The sequence below is a fragment of the Macaca fascicularis genome, chromosome X (genome assembly GCF_037993035.2).
Source record: "Macaca fascicularis isolate 582-1 chromosome X, T2T-MFA8v1.1".
Taxonomy (NCBI): domain Eukaryota; kingdom Metazoa; phylum Chordata; class Mammalia; order Primates; family Cercopithecidae; genus Macaca; species Macaca fascicularis.
In genome coordinates, this window is record NC_088395.1 from 36326605 (window position 1) to 36345029 (window position 18425).

Below are 18425 nucleotides of genomic sequence, written 5' to 3' on the forward strand. Positions count from 1 at the left end.
AAATTAGCTTCCACCCAATATAGGTCAATATTTCAGATATTCACTTAAAATTCAAATACTTCCTCTTTTTGTTCCAGACTCAGCATAGTAATCATGTCTGTAATTGAGAATTCCTTTTACTGCTCCTCCATCCTGTATTGCCTTTTATAGGTCAATTTTGGTTTCTTTAAGCCATAAATCTTGAATTCCTTTCACATACTTTTCTGCCATGTGGATGAATTTCTGCAAGAAATAAAGAAACTGGCACTAGCACTCTTAAGTTACAAGTAACTCCATGCCTTTTCAGTTTCCTTACCCATGTTGATGATCATTGATTAAACATTTGAACCTCAAGGTACTCAACAGAATGGGTAATTTTGAAACACTGAATTTCTATTCCATTACCACATTGTAGTGTATTTTTCAAAGCAGCTCATGTAGAAATAAAGAAGACAGCTTGCAATTGCTTATAAAGCCTTACAGATAACTCTCATAGTATTAATCTTAAAATTTGTTTTTATTTCCAATATAATATACTTTTTGTTTTCCAGGCAGAAGCAAAATTTTCTTTTACTATTGCTCAAATTTCCATAGGTATCTTTTAATAAAGTAAAACTATTGTTGTATTTACTCTCCCTCTTTTTTGAAACAGATGTTATCCCTTCTGAGAGATGGATAGTAAATTTTGACAAAGATCTTTCAGATGGTCTTGTTTTTGCAACACAATTGGGAGCCTATTGCCCATTCTTGGTAAGAGTCATTGTTATGCATAATGATCTTCTATTATTTGAAAAAACTTAGTGATTAAAATTTGAAGTATATTTTCTGTAAACAGAAACTTTCAAATGTCTTACAAGTCAAACACCTGAATCTGAATGGCTAGCACTACCTTTTTGTTTATTCTTGCATTTTGATTGCAATAATTTATTACTGATAAATATTAATATTTAAATGATTCTTTGCCTAACTATAGAGAACATTTAAAAACAGAATTTTTTATTCCATTACCAAAAGGTTTGAGTTTTTTTTTTTTTTTACAGATTGAGTCTCATTTTACAAATATGTACACACAACCAAAAAGTCCTGAAGAGTATCTGCACAATTGCCTGATTATTGTAAATACTCTTTATGAAATTGACTTTGACATGGAAATACAGGTGGGTGCCTTTATATTAAACATTCTGCAAACATTTTATAAATTTCTTTTGATAGCTTACTCATTTGTAGTATTGCTTGTTCATCTTTTTAAAATTTAAATTGAAACAGGCTTTTGATGAGACATTGCTAAAATGTGGAATTTGAAATATGACTCCACAGAAATTGACTGGATATTTTAAAATTTGTATAATTATATACATCCAGCTGTGCATAATAGGAAAGTTCTTACAGTCCAAGTGCCTGAAACCCCAAAAATAAACATCGAGTGAATTATAATCATTATTCAAAATCTAAGAATGAACTAAAAGAGCTTTTTTATTTAAATATAGATGTCATATTTTTATCTTCTAATTTAGTAGCAAAAATAAATTTTCACTTTAGTTTTAAAATAAATGTTTGTGTAGAGGTCATAATGGCAATATACATTTTAATTGTATGTTGACCTCCAAGTTGTAATTCTATTTGGCTTTTCACATCAAGACCTCAGTAGCAATATTCAAAAATATATTGTATGCTTACTATTTCATGAGCCTTTTGTTTGTTACTTAGGGGCCATAAAATGATAAAATAAATGATTCCTGACTTTGAATATATAAATTCATTAAATTATCAAGATATTTGTCTGTTAAAAGATAATGTTCTATTTATTTATTATTAATGGTGTATGAAAAAATGAAGTATAGAATTCAGATGAAGGAAGAGATCAATGTGATGCAGAGTGATACATCAAAGACAGTGTGGAAGAGACAGAATTTAATTGGGATCTGGAAGGGTGAATTGGATTTGCATTAGTAGTGGTAAGAGAGGAAGTTGTTTGCTCAGAGGAAGTAGCATGAACAGAATGTAGAGTGTGAAAAAGTGGCATATGTTAAGGAAATTGTGTGACTAGGTTTCCCCAGTTGAAGTTTGGTATTGGAAACAGACACAGGCATATACTGGGATATTGAATACCAGCATAAAAAATCAGGAATTTATCCTGTGGGAATTATGGGGGATAAAAGGCCTTTTCTCTTACAACAATGGTCAGTATGGACTGAGAGAAGAGGAACTGATGACAGGGAACACAGACCAATCGCAATGCAATTTCAACTGGTCAAGGAGTACAGTAATTACTTTCTCTACTCATATCATTTTAATTAGGATTAAAACATAATAAGCTGATGTAGGAAAAATCATGAGGTTTGCTAGAGTTGGTGACCAGCCACAAAAGAAGGGCATTGGAGAAAGACTATTATAACTAACTCTGAGTTTTTCATTCTGTGATCCAGAAAGATTGATGATACTAGTGCCCAAAATGATATCTTATACCACTGGAGAAAAGAGTTTTATAATTACTCACTTTTTTCTTTGTATTAAAGTCACTTGCATGTTAATGTCACTTTGTACCATTCCTGACATTTGTATTCTTTTTATTTCATTTTCTTTTCATTTATTTTTATTTTTTGGTACAATGGTAAAGGGAAACTGCAATCAATAATTTTAGTCAGAGAGTTCTGTTATAATAGTAGAGTTTTAAGGACAAACTCTAATAAAAGACTTTGGTTTTGAAGAATAAAAATATTACAATTCCCATAAATTCAACAAATTATTTAACCTCCCTCATGAAAGACACAGGATACATCCTTCAGGGGTACAGATGTGACCAAACTACCCTCATGCCTTCAAAGATGTTGCAGACTAATAATCACAAGTTACATGAAACAAGGCTGATGCAAAGTGACAGTGAATGTCACAATAGACATAGAAATAATATGCTGTGAGACTCAAAGGGGGTGAGAAGTCACTCTAAAAAGGATACCAGGAAAATTTGCACAGAACACTTAGTGTTTAAGCTGACCCTTGAGAGTTTGGTAGGAGTTCACAAGAAATTTAAAATACCTTTGTTTAGAAAAACCACACATTGTGACTGTGTCCTTTGCTTTTTCATTTCCTCACATGTGTTGGCTCAATATATTTATTTTATTGTATAGTCAAAAAATAATTTAAAAATAAGTATCTACTAGATAAAAATGCGGAAAAGTTGTCCAAGATTTGATGAATGAAGTAATTGAAAGTCGGCTTAGCAGATAATGACCAAACTTTTATCAGCTGATTCCAATGCCCTAACTCTTTATTAGCCCAGATTTACCAACCACACTAAATGGAAGATTTAAAACCATCACCCTCTAATGAACTTATACGTAATGAATTAATGCTGATGCTTGTAATGGTCCACCCTTGAATCCTGTAAAATTCAGCAGCGGACTTAATTATTAATGCTTAAGTTTCTTCTTTATTATGTTCTTAATTGCAGCCTGAAAATTAGCTTCGTAAGTTGCTGGGGTAATGTTATGTCTTTTTGGAGAATCCTGCCAGTAGGAATATACAGTTATTAAATAATCTCCTTTTCATGACATGATTTTTATTTAAAGCAAAAATCCTATGGAATTATTTGACTACAGCATAGAATGCATGTTTTGTTCCCTCATGCAAAGATAGATAACAAAATAAATATAATAAGCATTTATGGAGCTTTACTACACATAATTTAATGAGTAGTGATTGGAACTGAGGGTGAATAGATAATCTAATTTTCTTCTTAAATTTTTTTGTTTCTTTTTTTTTTTTTTATCACTTGTGAGGGTTCTCTAGAGACACAGAAACAATAGGATATATGAGAGGGAATTTATTAGGGGGAATTGGCTCACATGAACACAGAGTCAGAGAATTCTCGTGATAGGCTGCCTGCAAGCTGTAACACAGAAGAGCTGGTGGCATCGCTCAGTCCAGAAGCCTCAGAATCAGGGGAGCCAATGGTGCAGCCCCTAGTCCAAATCTAAAAGCCAGAGAGCCTCCAGAGAGCACTGGTGCAAGTTTTAGAGTCTAAAAACTGAAGAACCTAGTCTGATGTCCAAGGACTGGAGGAGAAAAAGTGTCTCACTCTGGAAGGGAGAGAAAGCAGAGAGTCCTCCTTCTTCTTACCTGTTTGTCCAGCCCCAGCTGATTGGATGATGTCTGCCCACATTGAGGGCAGATGTTTCTCTCTCAGTCCACTGACTCAGCTTCAACCTCCTCTGAAAACACTCTCACAGATACCAGATACAATGCTTCACCAGCCATTTAAGTATCCCTCAATCCAGTCAAATTGACACCTAAAATTAACCTTCACAATCACAGGGAAAATTTCAGCTTTAAATAACAAAATTCTTGAGTAAAAGTGGTTTAAAATAAGGCAATTTAATATTTTATAAAAAGATAGTTGGGTGATCAAAGGTTATAAGGATAATTGTTCAGTTTTTTAACAAAGTTATCAGAGATTCAGTTTTGCTCAGCCATTCTTGACCTGCTAGCTTTGTTTTAGGACTCTACACAAATAACTCCCAAATTTCTGCAGAAGTCTCACATAACACCTTCCTACAGTTCTGTTTGAGGGCTGGCTGAGTGGCATCTTTTCTTGCACTTCTCTTTTTCCAGAAGGTAAACCTTTCCCAGTGCCCCCACAGCATATTCCCCATTGCATATCATTGGCCAGAATTGAATCCTATTCTTGTGGCTAACCAGTGGTTGATTAAAAATTTTTAAAAAAGAATATTCACAAAAAATGAGGTTCTTACTAAAGAAGAAAGAAGAAAATGGTTGTTGGGAGGGCAATCAACAGCTGTCTTTGTAGGATTTTAGTATATCATAGTGTACTGCTAATTATATTTGGTGTCTTGTTTGAAAGTTAGTGATACCTTAAAGTTATGGCACATTACATCCAGCATAAAACTCAAGATCTTATCACCCCTTCTGGTTACTGATGATGAAACTGAGGCCCAGGAAATTCAATTGACTTAATCAAGAGCCTGGCTCTGTGTCATAGCAGGACCTGAATTAATTTACCAGATTTCTTGATTTTTTTGTTATGATTTTTATGATTTTTTTTGTTTGTTTACATTCCTGCATATTGTTAATCTAGTAGGAAAACATTGTCATCAAGGGGAAAAAAAGTACCAATACAATTGACGTTATTTTTGGTTAGATACATATAGCGAAAATAATGATTATGTCCTTAAAAGTACTTTCACATGAAATTTTTGTTTTAAATAAACCTAACTTATTTTAACATTTTGGCTTTCTAGCCTAAGGTTAACGAAAGTCTAATTGCTTTAGGTCATTTTTGTTTAAATGTATAAGGAAAGGTAAGAATGCTCTTTTATTTGGTTTTTCAGTATAATGTCTTGTTAAATATAGTTTCCCATTAAAAACATATTTTTAAATTGCCAAATTGCTGGATTTTTCAAAGTTTAGCTTTTAAAATAATTTTTATATTGCTATTTATACCATTTTATAGGGTACACACTAAAACATGGTTCAAAAGACTTTGGTTCATCCTAGACTTGAGCCCAGAGTGTTCTGCCATTAATACTACTCTTTTCCCCAGTAAACATACCTCCCGTCACCCTAGATAGCCCTCTTCGGATCATACCCTACAGGCTGATTCCAAACACAGGGTCCAGCAGAGCTACACATTCTTCACTTAAAAATGTACCTTCTTAGGCTTCAAAAATGGATGTGACAATTAAACTCTGCATATTTTAATTTTGTTCTTATCTTAAATCATTTTTCTACATCTATTTACTAATGTCGTCTTTATTAAAGAATGTGAGACCACAAAATACTGATGAAAAACTTTATGGTCCTGGTATATTTCCAAGTTTTCCTCACATTATACTCACAGTTAGCTTTCTACCCTGCTAAAGCAGTCCAGCTTTCTTTCTGTCAGTCTTCTGCCCAGGCACCTTCGTTGGTAAGCCTTACTTCTAATTAACAAAACAAGAAAGAACAAACCCTTCTATTTTCCCAAGAAGAATAAGAGAGCATGAGGAAATGTGGACTAGCAGATCACCAGTGGGGCTATCATTATTCTCTAAAAACTGCTGCCAAATTTCAGAATCAAGTGCGTTAGTTCCACATAGCACGCTGGGTCTCCTTGGCTTTCACACTATTTGTATTTCTAGGCCAGGCTCAGATCCTGTTCAGTTGCTAACTTGAGTATGTGCCATTAAGTCATAGCAGACCTTCATTTCCATTTTGTGGAAGTATGGAGAGCTCCTTGTATATTGACACTGACAGAGTTGTTTGTCTATTAATGGTGTTTTTTATGTCTTCGAATCCCTCACACCAACCCCAATACTTTTGTGCTGTGAATAACTTTTCCCCACTGCTTCTATCTTCTTCTGTTCCTGACTCTACTTTTTGGCTTCAGCTTACGCTCTGGCTATATTTATTGTCCTGATATCATAGAGCTGTAATTTTGGATTTTATCTCAAATATACTCTAGTAATCATTACTAATGTATTTTGTTTATCAGAGTAATTACATCCTCTGCCTTATTAGTTATCTGTTCTGGGAAAAGTACTTCTTCAACTGCCTCCTACCTGATCTGCCTAATTGTTGCTCTTACGTTATTTCTTGTTCAGAAATCAAGTCCCTCACCTTGCCATCTAAGACCTTCACAATGTAGTCTGGCACTCCTTAGTCTTTTTTCTCGCTAATTGTCCCATCTTTTCTTACGCATGACCCAAATGGAACTTCTTATACTGAACAAACACTAGGCTTCTCTATCTCCTCATCCTATAGTAATTGCTTTTCTGAAAAACTACACCCTTTTCCTCACATCAAACACAGCATATTTGAAGTCCAAGCATTCTATAAAGCCCATTTAATGTGCCATTGGTTCTATGGGCCTTTGCTTGAAAATCTCTTGCCATCTTTAACTTCAGGAGTAATAGTCACATTAGTCATAATTTCTAGAGTATAGTGTTCTTCTGAGTTCCGGCTAGCTTTTACAGAATCTGAGGGTACAAGATCAGTGATCTGCTTAGGACACATTTATTTTTTAACACTTAGGTCAAGCTCTTCTGATTCAGAGCAGTATTATTGCTGTATCTATATTTCAGTGTCATTGCCAATCACAAATATTTTAAATGTTTAAAAGTAATTCAATAATTGATTTACTATGCTTTTCTTCTTTTTATATTTTTATCTATTTATCTTGTTTGATGATTAATATTAGGTGTCAACTTGACTGGATTGAAGGATGCCAAGATGGCTGACAAAGTTTTGTTTCTAGGTGTGTCTGTGAGGGTGTTTCCAAAGGAGATAGTTGCAGGAGTCAGTGGACTGAGAAAGGAAGATATGCCCTCAATGTGGGTTGGTACCATCTGACTGGCTGTGGCAGTGGCCAGAACAAAGAGGCAGAAGAAGGGGGATATTCAGTTTGCTTGGTTTTTTTGTTTGTTTGTTCTTTTTAATTTTTGTCATGATTTCTTTCTCCCTTTGGGAGCAGGATGCATTTTTTTCTCCTTCTGCCCTTGGACATCTGATTCCAGGTTTTTCAGCCTTTGGACTCTAGGACTTACACCAGCAGCCTCCTTTGGGCTTTCAGCCTTCGGCCTCAGAATGGGGCCTGCACTGTAGCTTCCCTGGTTTGGGGGATTTGGGACTTGGCCTGAGCCATGCTTCTGGCTTCCCTGGGAGCCCCTGTTGGCTTCCGTCATTCTGCAGTTTGTAGCCAGCCTATTGTGGGACTTTGTGATTGTTCAGCCAATTCTTCCTAATAAATTCCCATTCATATATGTGTGTGTGTGTGTGTGTGTGTACGCACACGCGCGCACGCACATAGATACAGATATATATCCTATTGGTTTTCTACCTATGTAGAAAACTCTAACTAATGCATCCTCTAATTTCAATTTATCTTCTTTGAAACTAGGCCACAGACATCTGTGACCCAAATCCAATCCTGATGCTCATGCTTTGTGTCTACATGTATGAAAGACTCCCTACATATCTCCCTAAGAAGGTGGTGCCCTTTGATTGTACTCTACATGACACGGCACTGAATAAGGTAAGGATAAATTTGGGGTCAAAATGCACAAGGAGTTACACAATTAAGAGAGGTTTTAGATATTTCTTTCCCAGCCCAAAATTAACAGCAAGTATCTATATGACATAATTTTATTAAAAGTAAATAAACCTTATCAAATGTTGCTTCTTCTAAGCCAAAGGTCTAGATGAGCGAAAGGTGCAATTTTTACTTGAGTAATCACCACTTGCAATGAAATGAAGACTCTTTTCTTACTCATTTTCATTTGATTTAAAATAATATTATTCTGTATACAAGTTAATATACTGCTTTGATAAGATTCATGTTTATTCCTTTTTTCAGGCTGTTTTATGTGTGTCTCTCTTAATATATGATTGGGAAGGAGGATAATTTTATATATATATATATATTTTTTTTTTTTTTTTTTTTTTTGAGACGGAGTCTCGCTCTGTCGCCCAGGCTGGAGTGCAGTGGCCGGATCTCAGCTCACTGCAAGCTCCGCCTCCCGGGTTCGGGCGATTCTCCTGTCTCAGCCTCCTGAGTAGCTGGGACTACAGGCGCCCGCCACCTCACCCGGCTAGTGTTTTGTATTTTTTTTTTTTTTTAGTAGAGACGGGGTTTCACCGTGTTAACCAGGATGGTTTCAATCTCCTGACCTAGTGATCCGCCCGTCTCGGCCTCCCAAAGTGCTGGGATTACAGGCTTGAGCCACCGCGCCCGGCCGATAATTTTATATTTTTGATGCAAAACTTATCCATATGTGGTCTTCAAAAGATATGCCACAGTGATCTTTGTTCTGTAATTGTAACTTCTTTGAGAAAATAACTGTAACCTCCATGATGGTGTGAGCATCAGTTAATAAGGATTTCATTAAAAACTGAAAAAATAAAACACAAAACCCAGGTTCTTGTCTCAAAATGTAGAGGGCTGAATTTAGTGAAAAGAAAGCCTCCTCTTCTAGGTTTGTGTTAGTAAATACTGAGGTTCAATCTCTTTTATTTACTTTATTTCTTTCCTTTTTTGTCAAAAAAAGACATAAAACTCCATAGAATTCAGTATTTACTATGATAATTTGCTAATTGCAGTGACATTCAAGGGCTTTGGATAAATAACTAGCCTTGAGCTATAATTATATTGAATTTTTGACTTCAAAATAACATTTCAGAAGAGTTAAAAGTTTTTTGCTTAGGCCTGCAGGAGACAAGAGTGTAAATTTGATTAAGTATAATTTATTACTGTTAACTATTATTACCAATTCTCTAATTCTGTCTACATGATTGTATTCCTTCATATCATTTAATTGTTATTGACATTTTTAAGTAGTTAATATTAATGCTGGCTAATGTTTAAAAATAAATTTAAATTATGATGTTAAAAATCAAATTAAATCATGTTTAAATAGAACATGATTTATTTTCTCATTTTATTCTTTTGCTAGAAATAATGCTTATACCTAAGTTTATAGATAAAATTGTACAAATAATACCTTTCATTTTTCACAATGTAAGAAAAGTTTTTGAAAGAAGAAATAAAAAATATGTATATGGAAGATAAAATAAATTACAACAAGCTTTGATTTTAACTTGTATTTAAGAAAGTTAGTGATTTGGAAATTGCTGACAATCTTTTACATATTTTGGTCCGTGAATCAACATGATGAATAGCAGTGCGTAAGTCATAGAAAGTCGTTCTTACCACCAGCCCTATCAATGTTACAGAATATAGAAAAAGCTCCAGAAATGGCCACTAGAATTGAGAAAGTATTTCTTTTTTTCTCTCTTTTTTTTTTTTTCGAGACAGAGTTTCATTCTTGTTGCCCAGGCTGGAGTGCAGTGGCACGATCTCGGCTCACTGCAAGCACTCCACCTTCCCAGGTTCAAGCGATTCTCCTGCCTCAGCCTCCTGAGTAGCTGGGATTACAGGTGCCTGCCACCATGCCCAGCTAATTTTTTTGTATTTTTAGTAGAGACGGAGTTTCATCATGTTGGCCAGGCTGGTCTTGAACTCCTGACCTCAGGTGATCCACCCTCCTCAGCCTTCCAAAGTGTGAAAAAGTATTTCTATAGCTATGGGCAAATAATAGAAACATAGAATACTAGAACAAGTACAAAAAATTAGTGGTTAGTGAAAAAATATAGGGTGCAGTGTTTTTCTGAGACATTCAAAAGCTGTTGAATTTTGTTTTCCTTTTTGAAACGAAATTTACACAGAAGCACAATAAAGAATGTCTGTCATTGCAAAAAAGGAATTGAGACTTTAAAACTTTCCTTTATTTCTTTAAACAGCTAGCTCTTCTTCCTATCTACTCCTCATTACCCCTACGTGAAATCCTGGAGTTGAATGGTATGACTGTGTGACCACAGATGTGTCCAATACTGTTGTGTCATATGTATGATATGTATGACATAGTGAGAATGAATGGCTTCCTTATGATCTAAATGGTTCACAACAAATCTACTATAATTTTCAACATTTCCTTCCAAAACAAGAGGAATTAGCTCTCTGGGACTTAAAATCACTTGGTCTGTTAATGAATATTTGAAATACATACATTCGTATGTATGTATGTACATACAAAAAGATTACCACACTATAGTGGGGGTCTTGCCCCCATTATTGATGTCTTTAAGTATTTGAGAACATGAGGCCTCCAAATCCTTAGAGAAACTAAAGTTGAAAATGCTTTAGCAACAAAACACTTGTTCTGTTGGTTACCAAAGTTCCCATTGAACTAGGAAAGTAATTATTCTTTCACCAGATTTTCACCATATTCCTTATGACTCACTATAACCATACCTACTGCTACTTTTTCACTCTTTGAATATCTGTGACTATAGGTCCTGAACTTCATAATTTGCAGTGACCTTTTATTCACTCTAATTTGACCAATTATCCTTTTCCCCATCTTCACCATGCTCTGGGTCAGAACTTTTGGTGATACCTTCGCATCTTGTTAAAGAAAAAAAAATATTCATGACACTTGTTAAAATGGTAAGGCAGACTTTATTCAGGACTATTATGATAGGTATAGGGACCACTGCAAAGCAGTTTTGCAGTAGAGGAGAGAGATTGAGCTCCACTCGAGATAAAACAAGGAAGAGTAGGAATTTATAGCCAAAGAGCAGGATGGAGATCCGTGGGTGGGAAATGACTAAGACGAAAGGTAAGCGGGGATATGGGAAAGGGGGGATTCTGGCTAAACCAATGTAAGATTTTTGCTAAAGGAAGGCCGGGGTGATCGTACATTACCTGAGCGATGACAGGAGATGAGGCATTTGGTTAGATACCAAGGGTGATTAGATACTGAAGGTGTGGAATTCTGGCTAAACTGATTTAGCAGGATTCTTGCTAAAATTGGGCACTTGAGGACATGCCCAAAGGAGGGGCCTAGTTAAAAAAGAGCTCAGACAAGCCTTACTGGAGTGTGGTTGAGAAGAAAATCTTTGTCAGTGTTCCTAAAGATTGTTTTTTGAATCTCCATTATATTTTATATAAACACTTTGTGTACTCACATTTTTCAAGAAGTACTCTTTTGTAATAAAACAACTCATTTTCTAATGCTCCCCACGTCTCTGGATCAGGAGGAAAGAGACAGCCAACCCTTCATTGAACTACCACATCTAGACTAGGCCACCATTATATTCAGCCTGAAACTGTTTTTAAATCTATACTCCTTATAATACTTTCTACACTGAGCAGCCAGAGTATCCTTTTTGTAAATTGGATATATAAGCTCCCTTTTAAAAATTCCCCAATGGTTTTCCTTTGCAATAAAAATAAAATCTAAGCTGAAAATTTTGATCTTCAAATCACTGGTGATAAGATGCTTTTGCATTTGTAATTCCCTTTGTTGAAAGCTCCTTCTCTTTGCCCACTTCAGCTAAACTGTATAAATGTGTGTGTGTGTGTGTGTGTGTATGTGTGTGTGTAGTTGTTATTTTAAAATACAAATTCTGGCTTTCTCCAGTTGGTGTACATTATGAATAAGTATATTTATGACTAAAATGTATTGCTATCTTTGATAAAAATAAGAAATGATATAGTTGCATAGTTTTTAATTTTATAATCTTACTTATATCCTCTTCTACTTCTACATAGATTCTACTGAAAAATTCCAGCTCGCAAAACTTAGTGTATAATGCTAGAATTGTTGGAAGAGATGCTGCTGACTTCTCCCTCTCCCAAAAAGGGAATATTGTGACAATTTCTCCAAGGTAAGTATTCTTTTTTTAAATTTTACATTATCAGACATATCAACCCCAAAGATTTAATAAGTGTTATAATTATAAAATGTGACTTTGATTTTACTATTGATAGATATTTAATGAAATGATTGTCACCCAGAGTCAGACAAATATTCATATGTTTCTACAGTTCCTCACCAAAGTTGTTGAAACAATTCTAACAACATAAAACAGCTGTTTTATGTATTCATTTAATTTTAATTTGTTTTTTATGTATGTGGGTCATAGAAATAAGACTGTAAGTTGGTTTTGTTTATTTGAAAAATGTGGATAAGACTATTTACCCACAGTGCTGTCAGTAATAAATGTGATTATGTAGGCAAAACACCTTGTACCATAATGGAACTTATAGGAAGCAATTAATAAGGACGACTGCCTCGAGTTGGAGTACTGGTGACTCAAAAATTAAAATATGTCAACACTACTCACAAATGCTTACAATCTATCACAATGCCAAGCAAGCAAATACATAATGAAGAAATAATTAAATCATTATTTTATTTATTATGTGCGTATAGAACTAGATGAAAACTGAAAAAAGAAATGCCTGCCCATGCTTGAGGAAACCAAGGAAAGTTTCCCAGAAGAAGCAATGCTTAATTCTGAATACATATAAAAAACAACTACTCACTTATCTAAATGCATTTTATTGTATAGGCTTGAAATACAATTATTTTAGGTAGCTGTTATTTTAGGTGGCTCTGTTTAGCTAGGCTAAATAATTTCATAGGATTTGGTTTTTACAAATATGACTCAGAAAATATTTTGTTTTCCTAAACAAAAAAAAAATGAGTAATTTTATCATTATAAGATATTATAAAATTATATATTTATGTGTGCCACATTCTTTGTTAGATACTGTATAGATCACAGTTAATAATGTCTTTTTCTGCCAGCTATGGATTTAAATTATCAGACATATTATTTATATAGAAAATGTTAAACAGCTACACCAGCATATAAACAAACATATTTATTTCTGCATCTAACTTTATGACTAAATTTAGCTATAACCATAGAGTGATTGTCATAAAAGTGAAAGTATAAATTTAGAAAACCAGTCTTTTTTTCCTCATTATTTTCATTGAGCCATATGTGCACTGACATTGATGTGTTATATATTTATTCTCCATCTATTCCAAAGGCTAAATTGAAGTAGCTTACAATGTATATGTAATATCAAGGAGGTTTTTAAAAAAAATATCAGGGAAAGGCAATTGGAGCAAAAAGAAAATTAAAGGTAAAATAATTAAAATGAAGCCTATAGTTATGATAGAAATGCCTGTAGACTTAGGAAACTTACTTGAAATAGACTACACATTTGATTCTGAAGTTTCTAACAAATTCAGAAAAGAATGCTGGTCATTTACATGCTTCAATATAACTACAAAATTTAAAAAATAATTACCTATACTTGAGAGAACGTTGTTCATGGAACCAGCTATTTATCTCATAAAAGAATACTCTATTTTGAAATGTATTTCATAAGACTTAAGTATAGGTTCATAAAATCCTTCATTAAATGCATGTTCTTTAGATGATGGTCATTCTTGAATGCTTCTCTTTTCATCAGCTTCCATGGAGATCCAATCCATTACCAGATCCTATTGATTTTACCAATTGTGTCATAAACCTTCTATCTTTTCCCTTCTTCACCTATTCCACCCCGATTTAATGTAACATCATCTTTATACTAGTCTGCCACCATAGACTCCTAAAAATCTTGTCTGAAATCTAACCCCTGTATTAGAATGACAGCTAATTTTTAACAGAAATTTAAACCTTTAACAGAAATTTTAAAAGGTGCTTAAAATATTTCAACAGCTTCCCATCTCAACATTTGGATATAGATTGAATATGCTTAACATGGTCCAAAGTACACTTTCACTTTTGTGACAGTCACTATGATTTCACAGCTTGCTGTTGGCTGTATCTTGCATCATCACCCCTATTGCTTGCTAAGATTTAGCATTACTGGCCTTTGATTAGTTATTCAAACACATTTTAATTCCACATACCAGAGGCCTTGGATGCCTTCTTTCATCCCCTGTTCAATTTAGTTAACTCATTCTCATCCTTCACATTCCACCTAATATATCACTTTCTCTGACCTTTCAGACTATATCACACTCCCCATTATATGCTCTCACAGCACCTATATAATTTGTAATTTTCACATTTATTTTGTGATGGTAGAATGTTGGCCATGTCCTACCATATGTACTATCCAGGGGAGCAGGAATAGTGTTTTTTTGTTTGTTTGTTTGTTTGCTTTTTTTTCTAATTACTGTATCTCAGAAACCTAAAAGAGTGCCTGGAACATTATAAGTTATCTAAAAATATCGATTGCATGAATGAATTAATGGATAAATGATCTTATATAGTGATGTACTTTAGAATAACTGGAAATACTCTAAATCGCTCACTGTTATCTCAATAAATAATTTGAGCCTGTATACCCGGAAAAAACCTCAAAGTCAAATGTTCTTTGTTCTCAGTTAAATTCATGCCCATGAGTTTTCATAAGAGTCCTTTTGCACAAAACTGAAATTGTTGAGGACACATATCTAAATTAAAATAACCCCCACTCCTGCAAGATGTAAGCTGTAATTTTCCCTACAAAACTATTTTGAGAACATTTCTATTGCTTTTGAAAGCCTCTTATTCATCTCACTTCTTGTTTCTTCCTAGTCTCGCCCATTCAACAGCAACTGCACAAAAGTTCTGGCACAGTTAGGTCAATGTTTGACACCAAGGGAATCTATTCCCATATCCATTCTTAAATATGTGTATTCTAAGCGAAGATAATAGGTAGTAGTTGATACAAAAGAACAAATGTTATAGGATGTATAATGATAACTATGCTGAAAACCAGAGGAAAAGCAAAGATAAAATGTCCCCAACTTTTATCACCTACAGCTGTATCAAGGCAAGGCAAGACTGAAAGATTGATCCAATAACAAAATAGAGAGTCCATTGTTTAATTTAGAGTGTATTACTTATTTAAACAGTGAAAGCATGAGTAATCAAAGGTACCAGATTCACATGTCCCTTGTACAGGGCAATATCAAAATAAAACAGGTCAGATCTCATGGATGGGAAGACACCCTCTTGCTGAGGATCCAAATTCACGCTGTCATTAAGCTTCATGGCCTGTAACTCTACCCTAAAGGAATAAGGAAGCAAGTCTCATACTTCATCACAATCCAGGAAGCAATGATAAACTGTCTGGTGATAGTCTCTCAAGGAAATTTAGGGAGGCAAGTGAGAAATGTTCCCAGAGCAGCAATTCATGACCCTCCATGCTCTTATACTTGCAGGAGGATCATGGGGTTTCTGCCAAGACTTTTGTCAGCTGCATTTTTACAGTGCGTATGGGGCCTATGTGGACTCATGCAAGGTTGCTGGGTACGATGGTGCAGTCATGTTCCTACAGACTGGTGAATGGAATCTCCTCCAAATCACCATTATACTATGTCTTAGACTGCCAGATTGAAGATTAAGGAAGGTGAAAATATTTTCCTTATCCCTTTCTGTAATTAATTAAACGCTATTATTATCTGCCATTATTTGGTTATGAGTTTTGAATGTTATTTTCAATAATGACTTTATGCATTTTTTGAATTCTTGCTTTCTTAACATTTCCCCATGTTATCAGAGACCAGTGACATGACAAAGTATTTGCCTAAACAGTAGCATAGAATGTCCTATGAATTTCCCTCAAGACAATTCATACATGGTTTCCTATGGCTTGCTGTTAGAAAATCCTTTGTTTGAGAGATTATATATTTGAAAGTTAACTTCAGGTTTTACAAAATATATTAAGATAGCTTAACCGATGATAATAACTAGATTGTAGGCTTCTTGAGAACTGCAGCTGAAGTGAGTACCTTGCAGGGGGATGTAGGCACTAGACACATGGTCTACATTAAACAAATGCTTGTAAGTTGTCTTTTTTGTTAAAACATTTTCTCTTTTGTCTTTCACTAAATAGAAACGAAATTAATGTCACTCTGAAATTCACCAGTCGCTTTCTTCGTCCTGCTGAAGCTTCACTACTATTAATTTCAAAACCCAAGAATGGAGTAAGAGGAATTACAATGACTTTTGCTCTTAAAGGCAAAGTTCTCAATTTTAAAACCATTGTAAGTAAATTTTACCTACTATGCCTTTGCTTTTCTTATCAGACCATGGAGTATCAAAAGCATGGTTATTGTTCTACATTTTATCTTTAGGCAGCTGTTTCTTGAGTCATCCCTGTGCCATGGATACTTGTGGTTTATGTTAAAGCAGTTATGGGCCTGTGTCTGTGTGTTTGCTGGACTAAGGGTGGATAGTTTGTGCAGTAAAAAACGACTTTCCTGTACTCTGGCAGGACCTTTCATCAGTTTATCTTGTGTGTCCTGTGGATCAAATCTATTATAAAGATAAGGCTAATGCTGGCATTTATTGAGAGATGACGATGTTCCAGATAGAGTTCTAAGTGTTTCTATTTCAAAGGGTGGGGAAGAGAGATTTTTAAATCTTTATAAAATGGTTGTGACATTATTATGATTGACTTTTTGTAGCCATTATCTCTTCTAAATGTTAATTTCTACCATGGATGTATAATACAGAATAAGTAAATTCATTAGATTTCCAAATGGATTATAAAGAATTTAGGTGTGCAGGGCAAGAGTGGTAAGTAGAGAAAATGAATGTAGAATGGTTGAGTGATGGCCCATTGTTGAGGAGGGCACTGAGATGCTCATATGGACAGACTGCCTTTTGAGACAACGATGCTCAGAACAGGAAGTGGGCATTTGGCACTTCCTATGTGTGATCTTATTTCCTCCTGAATAATGAACATGTACTTTTCCCAACCCTCTCACACAAATTATCTGAAACAAGACATTGTTTTGTCACATGTGGCTAAGAGATATGGCTGGGCTTAGCCTGTCATTGGTGGTTATGGGGTGGACATGAAACTGTTTACTTCCCCATCTGCCCCCATATGGTCTTAAGTCGCTGGGAAGCAGATTAGATAATAAAAACAAAATAAAATAAAATGATAAAATAATCTTTCTGAAACTATAGAATACCTAGAAAGTTTTTCTCCATGGAATTTCTTTTGATAGTGGAAAGTATTGTCAGTGTAATATTAAATGGATGGTTTATAGATTTTTAAGATTATATTTTATAATTCAGAAAGTTCATTTTTTGTTATTATCACGTGGTAAGATTTTATTTTTTTTACTTTAGGACATTATAAAATGCGAAAGCCCATGTTATCAATTTCAGGAATTCACTGTGAATGTGAAAAACCCCTTCCATACTGCTGGGGACTTCAAGTAAGTTATTGCTTTGGTGTAAATTCATTACAATTTAGCTATCACCACTCTGAAGAGACATATGTAATTTTCTTTCTTTCTTTTTCTTTTTCTTTTTTTTTATTTTTTGAGATGGAGCCTCGCTCTGTGGTTAGGCTGCAGTGCAGTGGCACCATCTTGGCTCACTGCAACCTCCACCTTCCAGGTCAAGCGATTCTCCTGCCTCAGCCTCCCGAGTAGCTGGGACTACAGGTGCCCGCCACCACACCCAGCTAATTTTTGTATTTTTATAGATTGGGTTTCACCATGTTGGCCAGGATGGTCTCTATCTCTTGACCTCATGATCCACCCACCTCAGCCTCCCAAAGTGCTGGGATTACAGGTGTGAACCACTGCGCCTGGCCGTAATTTTCTTAATCTCTTCAACATGAACCATTTCGAGCAGAAATTTTATGTGTTCATATTCCTATAAACTTCTAAGCACCATCAGAAAAACTTAAACAACTAATGAAAGTGAATCAGTTTTACTGAAATGATCATACTAAATTTATGTTTTGTCTGCAAGTTGTTGAAATTCAGTGTTCTTTCAATTTTTAAAAATATATATAGTTAATAGACTTTTTACTTCTAATTTTATTCTGTACATGTCCAAAATTGAAAAATAGATTTAAGCAGAAAAAAACATTTTTACTTAGAGCATCATAACTAATTTATACTGCACAATCAATGTGCATGTGTTCACCTTAAGATTTAACAATAATAACAAAAATACATATTTGTGATGAAAAGACAATAAAATTTTCAAGCATTGTTTAAAGACACAATAGAAAAGTAACTTCCTGGAAATGTACACCACATTGAGGAAGAAGATGGAAGGTGATACCT

General features: G+C 34.6%; 1 protein-coding gene across 1 annotated transcript in view; it reads left to right on the forward strand.

The window, feature by feature from the left end:
• Positions 1 to 18425, forward strand: part of CFAP47 (cilia and flagella associated protein 47) — a 429680-nt gene that overhangs the window by 190294 nt on the left and 220961 nt on the right. Inside the window, exons 34-39 of the mRNA XM_015443631.3 lie at positions 632 to 729; positions 1020 to 1136; positions 7874 to 8008; positions 12086 to 12201; positions 16226 to 16376; positions 17473 to 17561. Of these exons, the coding sequence (XP_015299117.3) occupies positions 632 to 729; positions 1020 to 1136; positions 7874 to 8008; positions 12086 to 12201; positions 16226 to 16376; positions 17473 to 17561 (706 nt within the window). The remainder of the gene's footprint in view (positions 1 to 631; positions 730 to 1019; positions 1137 to 7873; positions 8009 to 12085; positions 12202 to 16225; positions 16377 to 17472; positions 17562 to 18425) is intronic.